At 42.9% G+C, this 21,251-nt stretch overlaps 1 protein-coding gene across 3 annotated transcripts in view; it reads left to right on the top strand.

Moving 5' to 3' along the window:
- Nucleotides 1-21,251, top strand: part of CAPN3 (calpain 3) — a 50,004-nt gene that overhangs the window by 9,624 nt on the left and 19,129 nt on the right. For 2 of the 3 annotated variants that reach the window (XM_061157461.1, XM_061157462.1), the window contains exons 2-5: nucleotides 15,357-15,426; nucleotides 17,138-17,256; nucleotides 18,703-18,836; nucleotides 19,534-19,702. In XM_061157461.1, the coding sequence (XP_061013444.1) occupies nucleotides 15,357-15,426; nucleotides 17,138-17,256; nucleotides 18,703-18,836; nucleotides 19,534-19,702 (492 nt within the window). Of the gene's footprint in view, nucleotides 1-15,356; nucleotides 15,427-17,137; nucleotides 17,257-18,702; nucleotides 18,837-19,533; nucleotides 19,703-20,494; nucleotides 20,642-21,251 lie in introns of all 3 variants that reach the window. The other variant, XM_061157464.1, reaches the window with a different exon arrangement.

Genomic DNA, 21,251 nt, shown 5'->3' with positions numbered 1-21,251 from the left:
GGAAGAGAGGGGCCCTGAGGCTGTGTGCAATGAGCACTCTGTCCCTGGGTCTAGGACCCAGTCACTGGGCAGCTGCTTCTTTCAGGATTAGTATCTTTCCAGTAAACCTGGCTGGGAGGAGGTCTTCTTGTAATCTGTTTTAGTGTCATCATCTGTCAGACAGTTTAGAGAGAAGTTGCATCACTGGACTAGCCACAAAGAGGAAGAACTGGGGGCATGGTGCAGAGTGGTGAAGTCAGATGGATTTAGAAGCAAACAGACCTGGTCTGAGCCCTGACACTGTCCCTAGCAAGTCACATAAAGTTTCCAAGCTTTTAGTCTTTTCTATAATGCAGATAGTGATACTCTATAATCAAATGGCTATTCTGAGCCAGTATCCATAAAGTCCAAGTAGGTGCTCAAGGTAAGCCAGCAATTACTATCAGGATAGACATCAAAGGGAGTGCACATGCTTTCAAGTCAAAGAAACTGCATTCATATCCCAGCTCTACCTCTTACCAGTGTAACCTCAGGTAAATTACTGACCTTTCCCAGGTCTTGGTTTCCTTGATTGACCTGTGAAAAGAAAATCAAAGATCCTACTTTCTTAGAGTTGTTGTAAGGATTAAATGAGATACTGTATATGACTTGCTCAGCACAATGAATCAAGAAGTACTGATGATGGTAATTGAAAGTCAAAATGAGGTACCCAATTGAGAGTCAGCCCTCTCTCTAAGCAGAAAATTAGTCATCACAGTTCCATCCTGGAGCGCAGATGGGGACCATGAGTTTCAGTGAAAGTGACAATCCTATAAATAATTTTTAGGACTGCTTCCCATTATATCCCATAAGACAGTAGCTTTTCCCAGAAGTCATAATATGGACAGGACTTTAGACATCATAGGAGGAATAAGCTGAAATAGCTCAGCAGTATTATGCTGCAAATGGGAGGGACAGAGACAGAAATAGCAAAGAAATTTATGAGACGATGCATTTGTTGATTATGAACAAGGAAGAGAATTGTACATAACTCATGTAGTTCTTGAACATTTGTTATCTTTATTGTTTTTGTTGTTTAGTCGCTCAGTCATGTCCAATTTTTGGGGACACCACGGACTGCAGCATACCAGGCTTCCCTGTCCATCACCAATTCCTGAAGCTTGCTCAAACTCATGTCCATTGAGTCGGTGATGGCATCCAACCATCTGATCCTCTGTAGTCCCCTTCTCTTCTTGCCTTCAATCTTTCCCAGCATCAGGGTCTTTTCTAAGGAGTCAGTTCTTCACATCAGGTAGCCAAAGTATTGGAGCTTCAACTTCGGCATCAGTCCTTCCAATGAATATTCAGGACTGATTTCCTTTAGAACTGACTGGTTTGACCTCCTTGCTGTCCAAGGGACTCTCAAGAGTCTCCTCCAACACCACAGTTCAGAAGCATCAGTTCTTTGGCGCTCAGCTTTCTTTATGGTCCATGATACTGATTTGTTCATGCAGTTAACAGATCTTAGGTCAGGTATTGTGTGATGCACAATAAACAAGATGTGTCTCTGCAACAACAACAAAAAAGAATCCACACATCCACACATGACTACTGGAAAAACCATAGCTTTGAATAGACAAACCTTTGTTAGCAAAGTAGTGTCTGCTTTTTAATATGCTGTCTAGGTTGGTCATAGTTTTTCTTCCAAGGAGCAAGCATCTTTTAATTTGAGGGCTGCAGTCACCATTTGCAGTGATTCTGGAACCCAAGAAAATAAAATCTGTCACTGTTCCCATTGTTTCCCCATCTATTTGCCATGAAGTGATGGGACCAGATGCCACGATCTTAGTTTTCTGAATGTTGAGTTTTAAGCCAGCTTTATCACTCTCCTCTTTCACTTTTCATCAAGAGGCTCTCCAGTTCTTCTTCGCTTTCTGCCATGAGGGTGGTGTCATCTGCGTATCTGAGGTTACTGATATTTCTCCCGGCAATCTTGATTCCAGCCTGTGCTTCATCCAGCCCAGCATTTCGCATGATGTACTCTGCATAGAAGTTAAATAAGCAATGTTACATGTACAACCTTGTTGTACTCCTTTCCCAATTTGGAACCAGTCCATTGTTCCATGTCCAGTTCTAACTGTTGCTTCTTGACTTGCATACAGATTTCTCAGAAGGCAGGTAAAGCGGTCTGATATTCCCATCCCTTTAAGAATGTTCCACAGCTTGTTGTGATTCACACAGTCAAAGGCTTTGCCGTAGTCCATAAAGCAGAAGTAGATGTTTTTCTTGAATTCTTTTGCTTTTTCTATGATCCAGCGAATGTTGGCAATTTAACTTCTGGTTCCTCTGCCTCTTTTAAATCCAGCTTGAATATCTGGAAGTTCTCAGTTCATGAAGCCTAGCTTGGAGAATTTTGAGCGTAACTTTGCTGGCATGAGAGATGAGTGCAATTGTGTGGTAGTTTGAACATTCTTCAGCATTGCCTTCCTATGGGATTGGAACGAAAAATTGACCTTTTCCAGTCCTGTGACCACTGCTGAGTTTTCCAAATTTGTTGGCATATTGAGTGTAGCACTTTAACAGCACCATCTTTTAGGATTTGAAAAGGCTTAGCTGGAATTTCATTACCTCCAGTAGCTTTGTCCATAGTGATGCTTCCTAAGGCCCACATGACTTTGCATTCCAGAATGTCTGGCTCTAGGTGAGTGATCATACCATCATGGTTATCTGGGTCATGAAGATCTTTTTTGTACAGTTCTTCTGTGTATTCTTGCCACCTCTTCTTAATCTCTTCTACTTCTGTTAGGTCCATACCATTCCTTTCCTTTATTGTGCCCATCTTTGCATGAAATATTCCCTTGGTATCTCTAATTTTCTTGAAGAGATCTCTAGTCTTTCCCATCCTATTGTTTTCCTCTATTTCTTTGTATTGTTCACTGAAGAAGGCTTTTTTTCTCTCTCCCTGCTATTCTTTGGAACTTTGCATTCAGATAGGAATATCTTTCCTTTTCTCCTTTGCCTTCCGCTTCTCTTTTCTTCTCAGATATTTGTTGTCTCTTCTCAGACAACCATTTTGCCTTTTTGCATTTCATTTTCTTTGGGATGGTTTTGATCACCACCTTCTGTACAATGTTATAAGCCTCCGTCCATAGTTCTTCAGGCACTCTGTCTATCAGATCTAATCCTGTGCGTCTATTTGTTACTTCCACCGTATAATCGTAAGGGATTTGATTTAGATCATACCTGAATGGTCTAGTGGTTTTCCCTACTTTCTTCAATTTAAGCCTGAATTTTGAAATTAGCTAAGTGAACAATATTTACCCAATTATACTAAAGTAAATACTGATTTTTAATTTCTCTAAAATTTACGACGTTATTTTGGGAAGATGATGGGCAGAGCATAATGTGAGAAACTTAAACCTTATTCCCCCAAGTAGGAACTATACTGATACTTTCTAAAGATAGTAAATTAAAAAATAGTAGTATAAGCATGTTATTTTAAAACATAGAGGTAAATACCAGAAAAAGTAGTTAAAAGAATTAAAAGTGGCTGCATCTGAGGTGAGGGATTTGCAGGGCAAGAGACTGCTCTTCCTCTAGACAACTTTTGTTTGATTTTTTTTAAAACTTTATTCATGTATAAACCAAATAAAAATAAAATAATTTCTTTAAAAAAAACTGACCTCAAAAAGTATTTTGAGGAAATTCCCAGGCAGTTCAGAGTTAGATCTTCAGGCTTCCACACTGCAGGGGGCACAGTCTTGATCCATGGTCTGGAAAATCCCATGGATGGAGGAGCCTGGTGGGCTGCAGTCCATGGGGTCGCTAAGGGTCGCACACAACTGAGCAACTTCACTTTCACTTTTCACTTTCGTGCATTGGAGAAGGAAATGGCAACCCACCCCAGTGTTCTTGCCTGGAGAATCCCAGGGACGGGGGAGCCTGGTGGGCTGCCGTCTCTGGGGTCGCACAGAGTCGGACACGACTGAAGTGACTTAGCAGCAGCAGCAGCAACAGCAGGGAATTAAGATCCCACATGCTGCTGAGCATGGCCAAAAATAAAAAATAATAACAATAAACTTAAAAAATAATAATAAATTTTAAAAATTATTCTGAGCTACTATAGTATCCTGTAAAACTAATGCCATAGTTTCAAACACTAGTGAATGTAGAATTTCCACATGTGTTTATTTAAATTGCAGAGTCCCTGACCCCTTCCAAGAGGATCTGAATCCTTAGGTCTGGGGTGAGCCCTGGGGATCTGCATTTTTAACTGGCATCCCAGGTGATTCTGATGTAGGTAGTCCAAAGACCACACACTGAGAAACACGTAGTAGATGAAGACTGATGAGCCCGCACAAATGGACAGGGAGATGCAAACTCCTGATGGACGGGCTGACAGAACAGAGTTTCCAGCCGGGCCAGCTCCTTGCACTCACACTCGAACTGCCCGTTTGAGCATGGTGAAATTTCGAAAAGGCCGAGATTTCTTGTGAATATAATTCTGACACACATTTATCCTCCTTCCGGGTCCACCACGTTCTCTGCCTCAAAGGTCTTGAACTCACAACAGTGTATGTCGGTTCACAGCCACTGGAACCCACTTTCACAGGGACTTTCATCTGAGGTCAAGCTACCTACCCTCTAGGTTCCTCTCACAGATTAGAGTTCTGAAATGGTCAGTCAAGGTCTTTGGGGGGATGGGGCAGGGACATCAGGAGAATGAAGGCTTCATTAACCTCAGACAATGGCCCCGAGCAGATTCCTCCTATGCATTCAGCAGCCTGTATAGGATTAGTGTATACAGCATGTTTCGAAGGCCCCATGCTATATCCCATCGGCCGCCAGTGTTAAAGGCCTGAATGCCTTTTGCTGAGGCAGAGTAAGCCTCTCTGTAACTATATTTTCTCTTTTTAAAGGAAGAATCCCAGCAAGGCTGATGGAGGTAGCCTGAAGGTCTGTAGGCCTTGTGGCCTGTTCTGGGGCTGTCCCTGGCTCTCTTGCTCCCCTTGCCGGCTCCCTGTCCGACTGGCATGGTGTTGCCCCTTGACCGTGGGCTCAGGGGCCTCCAGCCAAAGCTGCTGACTCTGACCACGGCCTTTCTCTGGGCTGTGTTCATTTGCATTGCGCTGCTGAGGGCGGAGGAGCTATATAGGCTCCGGCCCATTCATGGGAGGATTAGGCCTGGACCGAGGGCACAGCAGGAAAGAGGCCACAGTGAAGGCCCAGCTCCACTCCCTGAGCGGTCACCATGCCCTACCTGCTGCCAGGATTCTTCTGTGACCGTGTGATCCGTGAGAGGGACAGGAGAAATGGAGAGGGCACTGCCACGCAGCCCATCAAGTATGAGGGGCAGGATTTTGTTGTTCTCAGACAACGGTGCCTGGCTCAGAAGTGCCTCTTTGAAGACCTTGTGTTCCCAGCAGGCATCCAATCCCTGGGCTCCCATGAGCTGAGCCAGAAAACCAAGATGAAGGCCATCACGTGGAAAAGGCCAAAGGTAGGGATAGGAGGGACAGGGCAGGAGACAGCTCCTGGGGATGAGAGATCAAGTGGTCCAGAGCCTGAGACCAAAGATCCTGCATCTGACCAAGTGGCTTATTAACATACTCCTGACCCCAAATACTTTCCTGCCTCTTCCTGAAACTGGAGCTGTTATCTTCTATTTCTGAACTAGAGACTATTTAATACTTTATAAATGCCTGAGATTATAAATATTTTTGAGAGAGCTAATGCACTGATTTAAATTCATAGTAAAACAGTAAGGAATCATTATCACATCTCTTCTCGAGAGCAGGTCTTCTGGGGTGGGGAAGTGGAGTGGTGAACAGAATTAGGGCTCACAGTTACAAAAGGAGTTCCACAGAAGGTGGTGAAAAGTTATGGAATAGGAGGCTGCAGGAGGCTGGAGACTTGCCTTCTTAACTGTTTGCCTAAGGCTGGTTCATTAGTGATATGTCACTTCTGTTTAAATAAAAAGGTCCGTGCTGACCTGCCACACTCCTTACTGGAAGAAGCAGTTTGCTCAAGGATGCCTTACAGCCCGGCAACTGAAGAGCCCATTTGTTTCAACTGTATTCAGCTACTTTCTGCTTCTCAAAAGTGTGGTCTTTGGACTACCTGCATCAGAATCACCTGGGATGCCAGTTTAAAATGCAGAGTCCTAGGGCTAATCCCAGACATATCTATATTTCTGTATTTAACTGACTGTATTTATAATAAGTGAAACACGAATTCATAGTGACTCATACCAAAATATTTCTCTTTGTGTGTGTATGACTTTTATATACTAACTTTTTATCTTTCAACTGTGCTATATTCCCTTATTAGTTCCAGAAATGTTTTTTATCTTTTTGTTATTTGTTCAGGATTTTCTCCATAGACAATTACATCATCTGTGAATGAAGAGTTTATTTCTTCCTTTCCAATCTTTATAAATTTCCTTTTCTTGTTTTATTGCATGAGCTAGGATTTTCAGTATGATGTTGAGTAAGAGTGAGCACAGTGGCTGATTCATATTTGGCAGAAAACAAAATTCTGTAAAGCGATTATTCTTGAATCAAAAAAATAAATAAATTTTTTAAAAAAGAAAAAAAAGAGTGGTAATAGGAGACATTTTGACTTGTCCCTAATCTGAAGGAGAAAGCATCTCATTTCTCAACATTAAATATGATGATAATTGTAGGTCTCTAAAAAAAAGCACATTTTATTTACCAACTTGAGGACATTCCCCTCTGTTCCTTAGAGTCTTTATCATGAATGGGTATTAAATTTTGTCAAATGCTTTTTGTGCATCAATTGATATGATCATTGATTTTTCTTCTTAGTCTGTTGTGATGATTGATTTTCAAATGTTGAACCAGTCTTGAATACCTGGAATAAATCCCACTTGTCTGGAGTGTATAATTTCATTTATATCATGTTGTTTTTGAGTTACTTTTTTGAGGATTTGGTTTTATTTTCATAAGAGATATTGGTCTGTAGTTTTACTTTGCACTGTCTTTTTCTGTTTTGAGTATTAGGGTAATATTGGCCTCATAGAATGAGTTACCAAGTGTTCCCTCTGCTTCTATTTTTCTGGGGGGTATTGTAGAGAATTGGTATCATTTCTTCCTTGAATGTTTGATAGAATTCACCAATAAAATTATCTGGATCTGGTGCTTTGTTTTTTGGAGCGTTATTAATCACTGAACAAATGTCTTTAACAGGTATGGCCATATTCAGATATCTATTTGTCCTGTGCATGTTTTGGTAGTTTGTGTCTTCCATGGAATTAGTATGTTTTATCTAAGTTACCAGTTCCTGTGGTCATAGAGTTATCTGTAGTATTCCTTTCTTATCCTTTTAGTGTCCATAGGATCAGTAGTAGTGATCTCTTCATTTTTGATGTTGGTAATTTGTGTCTTCCCTTTTTTTCCCTTGGTTAGCATGGCTAGAGGTTAATTAATTTTACTGACCTTTTCAAGAACCAGTTTTTGGCTTTATTGATTCTCTCTATTGTTTTGCTATTTTCCGTTCCATTGATTCTGCTCTTATTATTTCTTTTTTTCTACTTGCCTTGAGCTTAAATTTTTCCTTTCTCCAGTGTTCTAAGGTAGAATATTGGTATTGATATCAGATCTTTCTTCTTTTCTATTATATACATTTAATATTGTAGATTTCCCTCTGAGCCCTGGTTTCACTGCATTCCACAAATTTTGATGTTATATTTGTATTTAGTTCAAAATAATGTGTAACTTCTCCTGGAACTTCTTCTTTGACTTTTGTGTTACTTAGAAGTGTGTCATTTAATTTCCAAATAATTTGGGGGTTTTCAGTTATTTTATTATTGCTTTCTATTTTCATTTCACTGTCATCTGAAAGCATACTTTGTTTTATATTCTTTGAAATTTGTCAAAGTGTGTTTTATGACCCAGAATGTGGTCTTAGTGACTCTTCCATGTGATACTGAGAGCAGAAATGTGTACTCTCCTTGCGACCCCATACAGTGTAGCCTACCAGGCTCCCTTGTCCATGGAATTCTCCAGCAGGAATACTGGAGTGGGTAGCTATTCTCTTCTCCAGGAGATCTTCATGACACAGGATTGAGCCTGGGTCTCCAGTATGGCTAGCTGGTTCTTTACCATCTGAGCCAATGGGGAAGTCCATATATGCAGTCTAGTACCTTATAATAGAAAATACCCAATTTCTCCCTTCCTTCCCTCGAGACATTACTATCACGCCTTTCACTTACCATATGCTATAAGTACTCAACATGTTGTTTTTTTTATTACTTTAAATAAAGTTATCTTTAGATTAAGAAAAATAAAAGCTTTATTTTACCTTCATTTATGCCTTCTCTGATGCTTTTCCGTTTTTTATATAGGTCCAGGTTTCTGTTCTAAATAATTTTCCTTCTCCTGAAGGAGCTTCTTTTAACCTTCCTTGCAAGGCAAGTCTTCTGGAAATGAATTCCATGTGGTTTTATTTGTCTGAAAGGCCTTTATTTCTCCTTCAGTTTTTAAAAAATTCATTTATTTTTGGCTGCATCGGGTCTTAATTGTGGCACATGGGATCTTTGTTGTGGTGGTGCACAGGTTTCTCTCTAGCTGTGGAACACAGGCTGTTTTCCCATGGAATGTGGGATCTTAGTTTCACAACCAGGGATCAAACTCACGTCTCCTGCACTGTAAGGCAAATTTTTAACCACTGGACCACCAGGGAAGTACCTGTCCTTCAGTTTTGAAAGATTAATGCTCTGCTAATATAATGCTAGGTTGATGGGTTTTTCTCTCATCAATTAAAAGATTTCAATCCGATCTTTCTTGCTTGCATGGTTTCTGAAGAAGAGTCTGCTATAATTCTTGTCTCTTTTCCTCTAGAGCATTTCCCTCCTCTTGGCTTCTTTCAAGATCTTTTCTTTATCTTTGGTTATCTGCAGTTTGAATATCATATGCCTAATGCAGTTACATTTTATCTTGCCAGCATTTATGTTGCTTGATGTTCCTTGAGTTTCCTGGATCTGTGATTTGGTTATCTGTCATTAATTTTGGAAAGTTCTGGGGGATTATTACTTCAAATATTTCTTCTGCTCTGTTCTTTTTTTCCCTCCAGTATTCCAATTATGCATATGTTGCACATTTTGAATGTCTCACCATTCTTGGATGTTCTGCTCTGTTTTTTGTTGTTGTTATATTCTTCTCTTTGCATTTCACTTTAGGAAATTGCTATTGTCTTATCTTCAGTCTCGCTGATTTTTTTCTTTGTCTTTGTCTAATCCACTGATGGATCCATCAAATATATGTTGTAATATTTTTTATTTCTATCATTTCCTTTTGATTCTTTCTTGATTTCCATCGCTCTGCTTATATTACCAACCTTTTCTTGAATGCTATCTACTTCTTCCATTAGACCTTTTGACACAATTATTTTAAATTATAGTCATAATTATTTTAAATCTCCTACTTGATAATTCCAACATCTATGTCATATCTGAATCTAGTTCTGATGTTTGCTTTACCTCTTCAGACTGCTTTTTCCTGCCTTTTGACATCTCTTGTAGTTTTTGGCTGAAAGTAGACATTGTTTTGGGTAATAAGAACTGAGATAAATAACCCTTTGGCATGAGGTGGATTTCTTTTGGCCACACCATAACAGTATGCAGAACTTCCCTGGCCAGGGATCAAACCCGTCCCCCCAGTATTGGGAGTGCAGTCTTAATCACTGGACCACTAGAAAAGCCCTGGTGTGAGGATTTATGTTAGGCCGGCTAGAAGGTGGTTGTGCCGTGGTTGTTCCTTACAGCTGCAGATGTCAGAAGCTTCAGATTCCTTTAATATCCTTGGTTTGTTTCCTCTCTTGAGTTCGGGCTTTCCTAAGTACTTAGCAGAGCTTACATCTTGCAGCTCTTTCCCCTGTAAGTCACCGCTATTTCACTGGAGCCCTGTTGATGTGGTAGTACAATGGGGGAGGGGAAGTGCTCTATAACCTGATGATTAAAGCTCGGTCTTTCAATGGGCCTGTCTCTCTGGGCTGTGACCTTCACACGTTTCTCCTCTGGTATAGCTTTTTCCCCTTCTTTGGTGAGAAAGACTAGAGGGAGCTAGAGTGGGAGTAATATACTTCCCCTAACATAGGTAAGACAGGAAAAGCCTTTTCCCCTGTAGGAGGATCTTTCTTGAATTTTTACCACGAGAACTTAGTGGAATGTTTGGAGGTAGAGACCATGAAAGTATGGGGGAGTGGGGTTCTTCTAAAGACTGTGGCCTCCAGAAGCTTCTCACTCTGTGCCAGTCCTCACTCAGCTTCCAGAAATTCATCAAGGTTACCATTTCAGTGTTTCTCCCAGTTTGTGGCTGAGGCAGCTTCTGCCCCAGATAAACAGATCTTGGCTATAACCCTCTGGTTTCACTTACATCTTTATTTCAGTGTAGTGGGTTGACCTCTAACCTCAATTCTCTGATGGGTCCAAGCAAAGTCACTGGTTGTCAGGTGTTTGGGTTTTTCTTATGGTAAGGAAGGGAGTGATGACTTCCAAACTCTTTATATGTTGGAGCTGAAACCAGAAGTCCCCTACCTACATCTATATGAGACCACCCTTTTAAATGTATGTTTTTATTTATCTTATAATGCACATTATATGTTAGGATAATACACACGGACAATTTAAAACTAATAAAAATACTTTTGTAGAGTTGCGTGTTCAGAACATTTTAATGATGGAAAGAAAGTGGAAGTGTTAGTCGCTCAGTTGTGTCTGACTCTTTGCAACCCTATGGACTGTAGCCTGCCAGGCTCTTCTGTGCATAGGATTCTCCAGGCAAGAATACTGGAGTGAGTGGCCATGCCCTTCTCCAGGGGATCTTCCCAACCCAGGGATCCAACCTGGGTCTCCTGCCTTGCAGGCAGATTCTTTACCATCCAAGCCACCAGGGAAGTGCTCTTACGATGGAGGTATACAATAAAAAAAATGTTTGGAGACACTGTGCAAATCACAGCACTCAGAAATGGAGGAAATGGTTACCTGCTGCTAATTGCTGGGGCTCCATCACTGACAGATCCAGTCTCAGGCCAAATTATAGCCAAAGGAGTGACCAGGAGCCTTAGGTCCCCAAGCTAAAATGACAGAGCCAGCACAATTTACCCTTTGTTCATATTAACCAACAAAAACAGGTCTCAGACACTCCATAAAAGTAGGCAGTGAGGAGGGTATCTAGGCAAATCTAGCTATTCTATGAATTAATCCTCAACAAGCTCGCTAACTGACCCTCACCAAACAGATGTCTCTCATGAGGACAAACAATTGAGGGTCTCTAGGCTGGGGGTTTCCCGGAGGGCAGGCAGGGATGATCTCCTCTTTTGATTATACCCTTAAATCCCCCAGCCCTGTACATACTCAGAAGCCCAATTAGTGTTTGGTGAATTTAGCTGAGGTAGTATTGAAGGTAAATGTAGTATATTGGGGAATCTCTACCATGGCAAAAAATGTAACTTCATTCAAATAGCTGGACCTCTACGCTGATGGGAGAGAAAGCAGTGCAGCTGCTGCTGCTGCCTTTCCAAGTTGTCAGCCCCGGAATTGGTGGCAGAGGAGGGGACAAGGCTTCTGAACCTGTAGACCCAAGGAGAGAAAGCTACCTCTGTCACAGCTAAAAAATGTAGCCAAAATTCCATTATTTGAGTCACTCTATAATAAATTCCCTTATAAGAGGGGCAGGAGTAGTAGTAGTCAAGAGTCAAGAGTCTCAGCTGGTAAGTAACAGGGGCCCAACTCAAACTAACTTAAACCAAAAAGCGTTCTATAACTGAATTTTCAAAGGTGATGATCAGGTTTAGACACACTGAATCCAGGCCTCAAACCATGTCAAGACACACTTCCTAATATTAGCTGTCTGTCTATTTATCACCTCTGCCCTCTCCACCCACTTCTCCATCTGCTGCTTCTGAGTTGTCTTTACTCTCAAGCAGGTTACCTTCACAAAGGGGCAGAAATGGCCACAAGCAACTTCAGGCTGACATTCTCTAGCTTAGTAACTCCTGGAGGAGAATGTGTTTCTTTCTCAGTAGTTACAACAAAAGACTTGGCCCATATCTCTTGGCCTAGACTTGGTCATCTGCCCATTCCTGAACTAATCACCCTCACTCTAATTGCCCCTAACAGCCGTGTGGAGCTGGGTGAAAGGGGAAGCCCACCAGAAAAAGTGCTGACAGTAGGATTTCTCTCCAGCTGAAAATTGAGGTATAATATCAGGAGAAGGGGGAATGTATTGTAAGGATGCAAAACACTGGGGAGACAAAAATAACATGCGTTAACTATACCTTAATTGCTTTCTTTGTTTTTTTAAGAGGAAAGAGTCTTATTTGAAATAATGCGAGTTTTATATTTTATTAGGGGGTAATGATTTTTAAAGACCACATTCTGGTAGTTGATATTCTCTTTACTAGATTTTTACTGCTTCTAGTTTTTATGTTTTGTTTTAGTGTGGGGAGATAGAAAATTTTTTTAGAAAGACAAAAATAAATCATGAGTTATACTTAAATATCCAACTCAACTTTAACATTGCAGGGTTTTTACTTAAGTTATTCACTTTTATAATTTTACATATTTTCTTTTTTAATGAAATCTCTTTGAAGGTTATTTATTTTTGGCTGTGCTGGGTCTTCGTTGCTATGTGGGCTTTTCTCTAGTTGCGGCAAGCAACTACTGTCTAGTTGTGCACAGGCTTCTCACTGCAGCAGCTTCTCTTGTTGTGGAACACTGGCTCCAGAACGAGGGTTCAATAGTTGTGTCCCAAGGGCTTAGTTACTCTGAGAGCACGTGGGATCTTCCCAGACCAGGGTTCAAACCCAGGTCTCCTGCATTGGCAGGTGGATTCTTACCACTGAGCCAGCAGGGAGGCCCCCTACATATTCTCTTTTACACTAAAAATATCCTGGTTCCTAATGACGTTAATGTACATTATTTACTTTATCCTATATGTCAAAGTTCTGAAGTAGTAGCAATATTATTTTTATTTATTATGGTTCACATTTCATTATGGTTTGGGGTTCGACCTTAGGATGTAAGGTTTAGCCTTTGACTGTATGGATTACAAAAAACTATGGAACATTCTTAAAGACATGAGGAGAATACCAGAACACCTCACCTGCCTCCTGAGAAATCTGTATGCAGGTCAAGAAGCAACAGTTAGAACTGGACATGGAACAACGGACTTGTTCCAAATTGGAAAAGAAGTACGTCAAGGCCATATATTGTCACCCTGCTTATTTAACTTATATGCAGAGTATATCATACGAAATGCCAGGCTGGATGAAGCACAAGCTGGGATCAAGATTGCTAGCAGAAATATCAATAACCTCAGATATACAGATGACACCACCTTTATGGCAGAAGGTGAAGAGGAACTAAAAAGCCATTTGATGAAGGTGAAGGACAAGAGTGAAAAAGCTGGCTTAAAACTCAGGATTCAAAAACCCAAGATCGTAGCATCTGGTCCCATCATTTCATGGCAAATAGATGGGGAAACAATGGAAACAGTGACAGACTTTATTTTCTTGGGCTCCAAAATCACTGCAGATGGTGAGTGCAGCCATACAATTAAGAGACGCTTGCTTCTTGGAAGAAAAGTTATGATCAATCTAGACAGCTTATTAAAAAGAGAGACATTACTTTGCCAACAAAGGTCCATCTAGTCAAAGCTATAGTTTTTCCAGTAGTCATGTATGGATGTGAGAGTTGAACTACAAAGAAAGCTGAGGGCCGAAGAATTGATACTTTTGAACTGTGGTGTTGGAGAAGACTCTCGAGAGTCCCTTGGACTGCAAGGAGATCCAACCAGTCAATCCTAAAGAAAACCAGTCCTGAATATTCATTGGAAGGACTGATGCTGAAGCGAAACTCCAATACTTTGGCCACCTGATGCGAAGAACTGACTCACTGAAGAGACCTTGATGCTGGGAAAGATTGAAGGCGGGAGGAGGGGATGACAGAGGATGAGATGGTTGGATGGCATCACTGACTCGATGGACATGAGTTTGAGCAAGCTCTGGGAGCTGGTGATGGACAGGGAAGCCTGGTGTGTTGTAGTCCATGGGATCGCAAAGTTCAGTTCAGTTCAATTGCTCAGTTGTGTCCAACTCTTGGCGACCCCATGGACTGCAGCATGCCAGGCCTCCTTGACCATCATTGGCTCCCGCAGTTTTGTATGAGGTTCCTATGGCTGCTGTAGTATATTACCATAAACTTTGTAGCTTAAAATAAGAATTTTATTCTTTCACAGTTACGGATTGCTTTTTAAAATTGCATTTTCTTCGATTTTGGTTTTTAATTCTATAAAATGTACATGGTTCCTAAGTCAAAATTATTTTAAAACAGATATATTCAGAGTTTTACTTCCATCCCTATATTCACCACTTAATCCTTTCTTCTCCTATAGATAACTTTTTAAAAAATTATTATTTGGGGTTTATCCTTCCATTGATAAGAGCTTCAAGGGGGTGGTGTGTGTACTGTGATCTATGCACAACTTTCCATCTAGTAAGTGAGACAGATCCTTGAGCTCAGGAAAATTCACTCACTGAGCTCACTCACCCAGGTTGTTGTATTAGGGAAGACAGAAAAACAGAGAGGGCTATATCACCAAGATAGCAAGGCTTCTTGAAGCTGTGAAGGATGAAGTTAAAACCAAAACACAGAATCTATGATTATTTCGAAAGTTAAAATGCAAAGCATGACACAACCAAACAAACACAAGAGCACCCTCTGTTGGGCTCTGTTGGGATGCATATAACTGGTAGTGCCTGGATTTGAAAACTGCTGAGACCAGGGTGTCATGTTGGGTTAGCTTTATTAAAGAAACATAGCTGCCAGCAGACTGGGAGGCCTTCGAGGCCCATGTCAAATTTATTCTTGGCTCTCCCCAGCTCTCAAGTCCTGTGGCCCTTGGGACACATGCTGATACTAAATATCTATGTTACCACATCTTGGGGAAAAAGATCCTTACTTTCCCTCCTGCACCTCTTTTCCTGACTTAGAAAACAGACAAACAAGGGCTGTGTTTTTGACTGTCACTTGGTCAAAGCCGTGACAGTAATGACACTGCCCTAACTCTCAAGGTGCTTCCTTCCTCAGACAGTATATCTGAGTATATGTGAGGGAGCAATGTGGATCAATGAGAAAAGGAGCCATGCATCTGTCTTCTCCTCCCTGCTAGCTGTGTGTCCTTGGGCAAATTGTTAACCTCTCTGAGTCTTGGTGTTCTCATCTGAAAAATAAGGATGATAGTATCCAATTCATGGGCGTTTCTGAGGTTTAAATGAGTGGTGTGTGTAAAACTCCTGATATGTGATGCCAGTACTGCATATGAACCTCAGTAAATAATAGCTACTACTACTATTATTATTTCCTTTTTGCTTCACAGGAAATTTGTGAGAATCCCCGATTTATCATTGGTGGAGCCAATAGAACTGACATCTGCCAAGGAGATCTAGGTAGGAAAGTTCCTCTGGTCCTATTTAGCCAAGCAATCAAGGGGTGATTAAGAGGTATGATCCTTTTACAGTAAGTAAAGGGACAATAATCTGGTTTTGCTTGTAATGAATTTGGGGGAGGTAGTTTTGATAACATTATTTAAACTCATTCAGCTCTGTGTTGGTGATTGCTCCATTTAATTTCTGTCCCTCCCACCTTTCTTACCAGCTCTTTGCCTTGTGTCACCACAGGAGGTGTACCTCCTCTCCAGAGTCTCCAGAACACTCACACACCCCACTCAGCAAGACAAAAACCCTGTTTCTAGCAGGACCCACCTTCCTTAAAGGGCTTTCCTGGCGACTCAGTGGTTAAGAATCCGCCTGCCAATGCAAGAGATGGGAGTTTGATCCCTGGGTCAGGAAGAGTCCCTGGAGAAGGAAACGGCTACCCACTCCAGTGTTCTTGCCTGGTAGAATCCCATGGACAGAGGAGCCTGGCAGGCTAAGTCCATGGGGTCACGAGGAGTCAGACATGACTTAAAGACTAAACAACAACAACCTTCCTTAGAAGGCAGCTCTGAAATTGTGTGCCATGCATGTCCCTTGGGCATGCAGAATTGATATGCTCACAAAAAATGCTTTCATAACTCAAACTCCTGTTTAAACTGCCTCAGAATAGTTCCGTATTAAAGAAGCTTTTCAACAAAGATGACACCTGCCATGTGGATGAGCATCCAATTTTTTGTCTGATTAATTAGCTTGGCTGCTTCCTCGTCTCAGCCTCTTATATGGAAGGCATTGTCTCTAGTGCAAACTGCAGCAAAGTTCTGTGAAATAAAGTTGGAGGAAACAAATATCAACAGACACAATTTAGAACTTGAGGGAAAAGGCACTCAAGGCCAAATGAAAGGAATTTAGCTAATTTGGTCCCGGAAGGAGAGGCTGAAGAGGTTTTGAATATCTGACTTCCTGCACTTGAAGGAAGGCTGCCTGCAGAGCCCTGGCCAGCTAATAACCTGGGCCTTCCAACCAACACACTGTTTCAGAGGAGAGGGTGGCTGCTTGGGAAGTGGCAGGTGGGGAGGGTGGTAACGGTGGTGGGAGGAGGCCTGTGGAGGCTCTCAGCCTCTCCTCTGCTGTCTCAAAGATGCCATGACATCCTACACAGCACAACAAAGGCCTTGCATAACCTAGCCTGTGTTCTGTTAGTGTTCCTGACCTGCCACTTGGGCATTCACACACACACACACACACACACACACACACACACACAAGCAGGGCAAAGTGCCACCTCCAAATACTAACCAGCTTCCCTTACAGTACTAATGGGCTGGACTGATGGCTCTCAGATGCTCAGATTCTGCAGTCACATTGCAAAGGTGCAGGGCAGGCAGCTTTCCTACAGGTGTTAGAAAGAATGACCCAATTATGACCCCCCACTGCTGTTTCCATTGAGGTCCAAATGGAGGTCTGAGCTTATACTGCAGACAGAGGAATTGCCTATAGCCTTCAGGAAAGCAGTCATGAGGGAGTAAATTACCCTGTTGATGGCATGGTCCAGGGACTGCGGTCACACCCCTTTCCTTGGCTGACACCTCCATAAGGTCAGATCTGAAAGCAGGACAGTGAGAGCCAAGTGCATGCCCTTCTCCAGAAAGCAGACGGGGATGGGTCTCCTTCTCCCCTGGAGGTGTGGGCCCTCCTGTGACCTATGCCATGTGTTTGCCTGCAGGGGATTGCTGGTTTCTTGCAGCCATCGCTTGCCTGACCTTGAACAAGCGTCTGCTTTTCCGGGTCATACCCCATGATCAGAGTTTCACCGAAAACTATGCGGGGATTTTTCACTTCCAGGTGAGGTCAAGGGACTCCAGGTGAGGGTAGTTAAGAGGGCCAGCGGGCCATCCACCTACCACTGGTTTCCCAGCCTTGACTTCCCAGTGGCTCCAGGAAAGATCCCCACCCACCCACCCGGCTATGGCTGTGGGCAGTGACCCCCTTCAGGCCTCAAGCCTGTGAGGAAGTAGTTGTGTATTTCTTCCTACCCTCAAACCCCTACACCTTCCGTTAGGCCCCAGAAAGGTTGGAGGATATCCTGTTCACTGGCCTGTTGGTCTATTTTTACCTTTCCAGCTGTCAGGCTTCTATGTGATAACCAGAAGCCCTTCTCAAGTAAATCCCTAAGACACTAGCACTGGGAATCCAGAGGGCCCTTTAGGCTGCAAAAGAAATGCCAACACAAGTCTATACCCACTCTATCATTCATCCCTTCCAGGCTCTGGAATAAAAGTCTGGTTAATCTGGGGACCAGGCTTCTGGTTTGGCCCAGCAATGAGTCTTTTGGTGTCAGAATAAGTTCAGACACTGGAAACTTTCTGGATCCAAATTGTCCTAGCAAAGAACCAAACCCCATGCTGACCCAGAACTGAAATGAGCTTCGTATGTGGGCATCTGTATCTATGGGTGTTCTGAGGCTTCTGAACAGCCCTGAAGGCTCCGAATGTCCTGGACTGACCCGGATCATCAGTTGATCTTGTATCCCAGGATGGAAGGCCTCAGAAGGGGTCTTCTCTGCAGGTTTAGGATCAGAGTCCTGCTGCCATCCCAATGCAGACAGGGCAGCGGGGTCCCGAGTCTTGTTTTTTCCCTATGCCATCAAGCTGCTCACTCCCCTTGGGTATTTAAAAGGACATAAACACAAAGACCACACAGATTTTTGCCCTCTTGTTCATAGGAGAGTAAATGTCATTAGAAGGAAATTAAACTACTTTTGGCTTTCTTGGGTTAATACCGATTTGTTCAAGAAAGAACATCATCTAGAATCGGGATTACTGGACAGTGTTCCTGCTTTAACCAGAGTATATTCTGGGTCACTTTCCATTTCCATGTCAATCCTTCTTCTTCAACAATTCCTACCTTATTTGTCATCAAGAAGTACATACATTATACATCACCTTCTCCTAAACCAGTGCTTCTCAGCCCTGACTGCATATGAGGATCAGCTGAGATAACTAAAAATACTGATACCTAGCCCCTCCCCAGACCTACGGAGCAGCAGGAAAATCTCAAGCCCTCAGATACACATGGAGTACCTACCATCCCCTGTACTGACCTGGACTGTGTCGAAGAGACATAATGGTTTGTAACGTACTTCCTGCCCTCAAAGAGCTCACGGTCCACTTAAAGAAAAAGATTCACCCTCTCTAAACCCAGAATAGTATGAACAAAAGTAATGTGGGGTAGGGACGCATTTCCCACTGGTAATCTGAGGATGGCACTGTGCTTGATGCTTCTGTGCAGTTCTGGCGCTATGGAGACTGGGTGGACGTGGTTATTGATGACTGCCTGCCAACTTACAACAATCAACTGGTTTTTACCAAATCCAACCATCGCAATGAGTTCTGGAGTGCTCTGCTGGAGAAGGCTTATGCTAAGTAAGACGGGGATAGGAAATCTTTAGCTTCCATAGTGAGCTCTTTAATCATCCCTTCTTGGTGGTACTACAGATTCTGGATCCCAGCATTATTTCTCTGGAACTCAAATCCCAGAGCCTTGGTTGGCTCAACCTCATGAGCTCACTATGTATACATATATGTATGTGTGTATATATATATAAAACTTTTTATTTTGTATTGGGGTATAGCTGATGAACAATGCTGTGATAGTTTCAGGTGGACAGCGAAGGGACTCAGCCATATGTATACATGCATCCATTTTCCCCCAAACTCCCCTCCCATCCAGGCTGCCACATAACATTGGAGTTCAGAATATATGAACAAAAGCCATGCTGCCTCTCAGAAGCTCCACTCCAGCTACTAGTGGCTTTAATGGAGCCCTACTTCAGATTCCGGGTGTAGTGGAAAGAGAACCATCAGGAAGTGGGAATAGCAGGTTCCAGTCCCAGTGTTTCTCCTCTCTGTGGCCTTAGCTGGTCACACAGCCTCTGGGGCTCAGTTGCTCCATTGTGAGGAAACAGAATCACAGTATCTGTTCAAAAACTTAGAGAGTTGTTGGAGAATTTGGACAAGACAGCATCACAGGACCCAAGAGTAAAGTTCTGGAGCCAGGGGTACCTGGGTCATGTTTCCTGGAACCCTGTGACCCCAGACTAGTCTTCATCCTCTCTCTAAGGCTCCATGGTTCGTATGAAGCCCTAAAAGGTGGGAACACTACAGAGGCCATGGAGGACTTCACAGGAGGAGTGACAGAGTTTTTTGAAATCAAGGATGCTCCCAGAGACATGTACAAGATCATGAAGAAAGCCATCGAGAGGGGTTCCCTCATGGGCTGCTCCATTGATGTAAGTCTGCGGTGTGGGGAGCAGGGCAGGGAGCTGCCAACTGCTGGGAAGACTTACCCGGTGAACAGCAGCACAGGGCTGTCCTCTGGGACAGGGTGAATGTTCTGTTTTAGGAAGCAAAAAAGTAGCTCTCAACTTTGAGAACTGGGAATTTCTCAAGGGAGAAGTTTCTGGAGGTTTCCAATAAAAAGCCTAGAATTTAGGTGGAAATAGGCCTCCGAGGTTGGCGTTTCTCAGTTCCAGCATGCCCCTAGTAAGCCGGCCACACACTGGGCTATGGACCTGAGCCTACCAGTTCCCTAAGAAAGCCTCCCAGTCATTGAGCTTTGATCATATCTCTCACATGAGACACAGGCTTTGTGTTGTTATCTGGGAAAAGCTCAGCCTGCAGTCCACCTCTCAACGAAGTGGTGTGAACTGAGACCAGAGCCAAGGGTAAGGGGATGGCAGACTGCCCAGGAGATACACCTTCCCTGGGGGGTAGTCAATGTATTCTAATAGTCTGGGTTATCTCTGCTGGTAAGGAAGGGGCCCCAGCTAAATTCCTGTTCCTTCCTCTCCTAGTACACCCAGTAGATGGGAAAGCTTGGGAAGATGAAGCGCCCACAGACAAACGTTTTCTTTCTGCATCACTGTTCTCCATCTTTTCTCCATTCAGGCTCTACTTATCTCTCCTCTGTTTCTTTGTCTATCCCTTCCCTTCTTTCTCTCTCCTTCCCTTTCTATCACCCACCTTTGTTCATTCTCTCTCCCTCTCCTGGACTGTCCCCTGCCCTCCCTGTTGGGCCTCAGGATGGCACAAACATGACCTATGGAACCTCTCCTTCTGGGCTGAAAATGGGGGAGTTGATTGAGCGAATGGTGAGGAATATGGATAACTCGCGGCTCAGGGACTCAGACCTCATCCCTGAGGGATGCTCAGATGACAGACCGACTCGGGTGTGTACTCCTCCCACCTGCATGGCCCGGGTGTGTTGTGTGGTGTCAGACCTTCCCCAGCAGCTGGCACCTCCCAGGTGGGCTCCTCCTGGGGCCTTCCAGGGGTCTGGATTGGAATCTCTTGCTTGCTCCAAGGCTCCTGAGGAATGGGGGGAGACAGCTTTTGGAGGGAATCTCTGGTGGGGGACGGGGTGGGGGTGGGGTGGGGTTCCTTCATACTCCATGGTCCAGGCAGTTTCTCTGATAATGAATTAACTGGCATAAATATTTACAAGAGAGATTTCATTTATTTGTAAATTATTTCTCTCCTTCCAGTTCATTCATTTATGTATTTGACACTTATTTACTGAGATCCTACTAGGCACTCTTCTAACAAAGAAAATTCTCTCCCATTTGTTTAGGATTCTAAGGAACGAGCAGTCTCCACACACTCCCCACCCCCCACCCCAGAGCTTATATTCTAGTAGTTTGGGAAGTAATACACGCTATACAGTAAAGCAGAGGAAAAATGAACCTATTTTTTTCCCTATCTGAGGATGATAACATTTGGCATATGTCCTACTAGGGTTTTTCTATGCATACACCTAATCTAAATTTTTATTTTTAAAAT

Source organism: Dama dama, chromosome 12 (assembly GCF_033118175.1).
Source record: "Dama dama isolate Ldn47 chromosome 12, ASM3311817v1, whole genome shotgun sequence".
NCBI lineage: Eukaryota > Metazoa > Chordata > Mammalia > Artiodactyla > Cervidae > Dama > Dama dama.
This window is presented reverse-complemented; position numbering and strand designations above follow the sequence as displayed.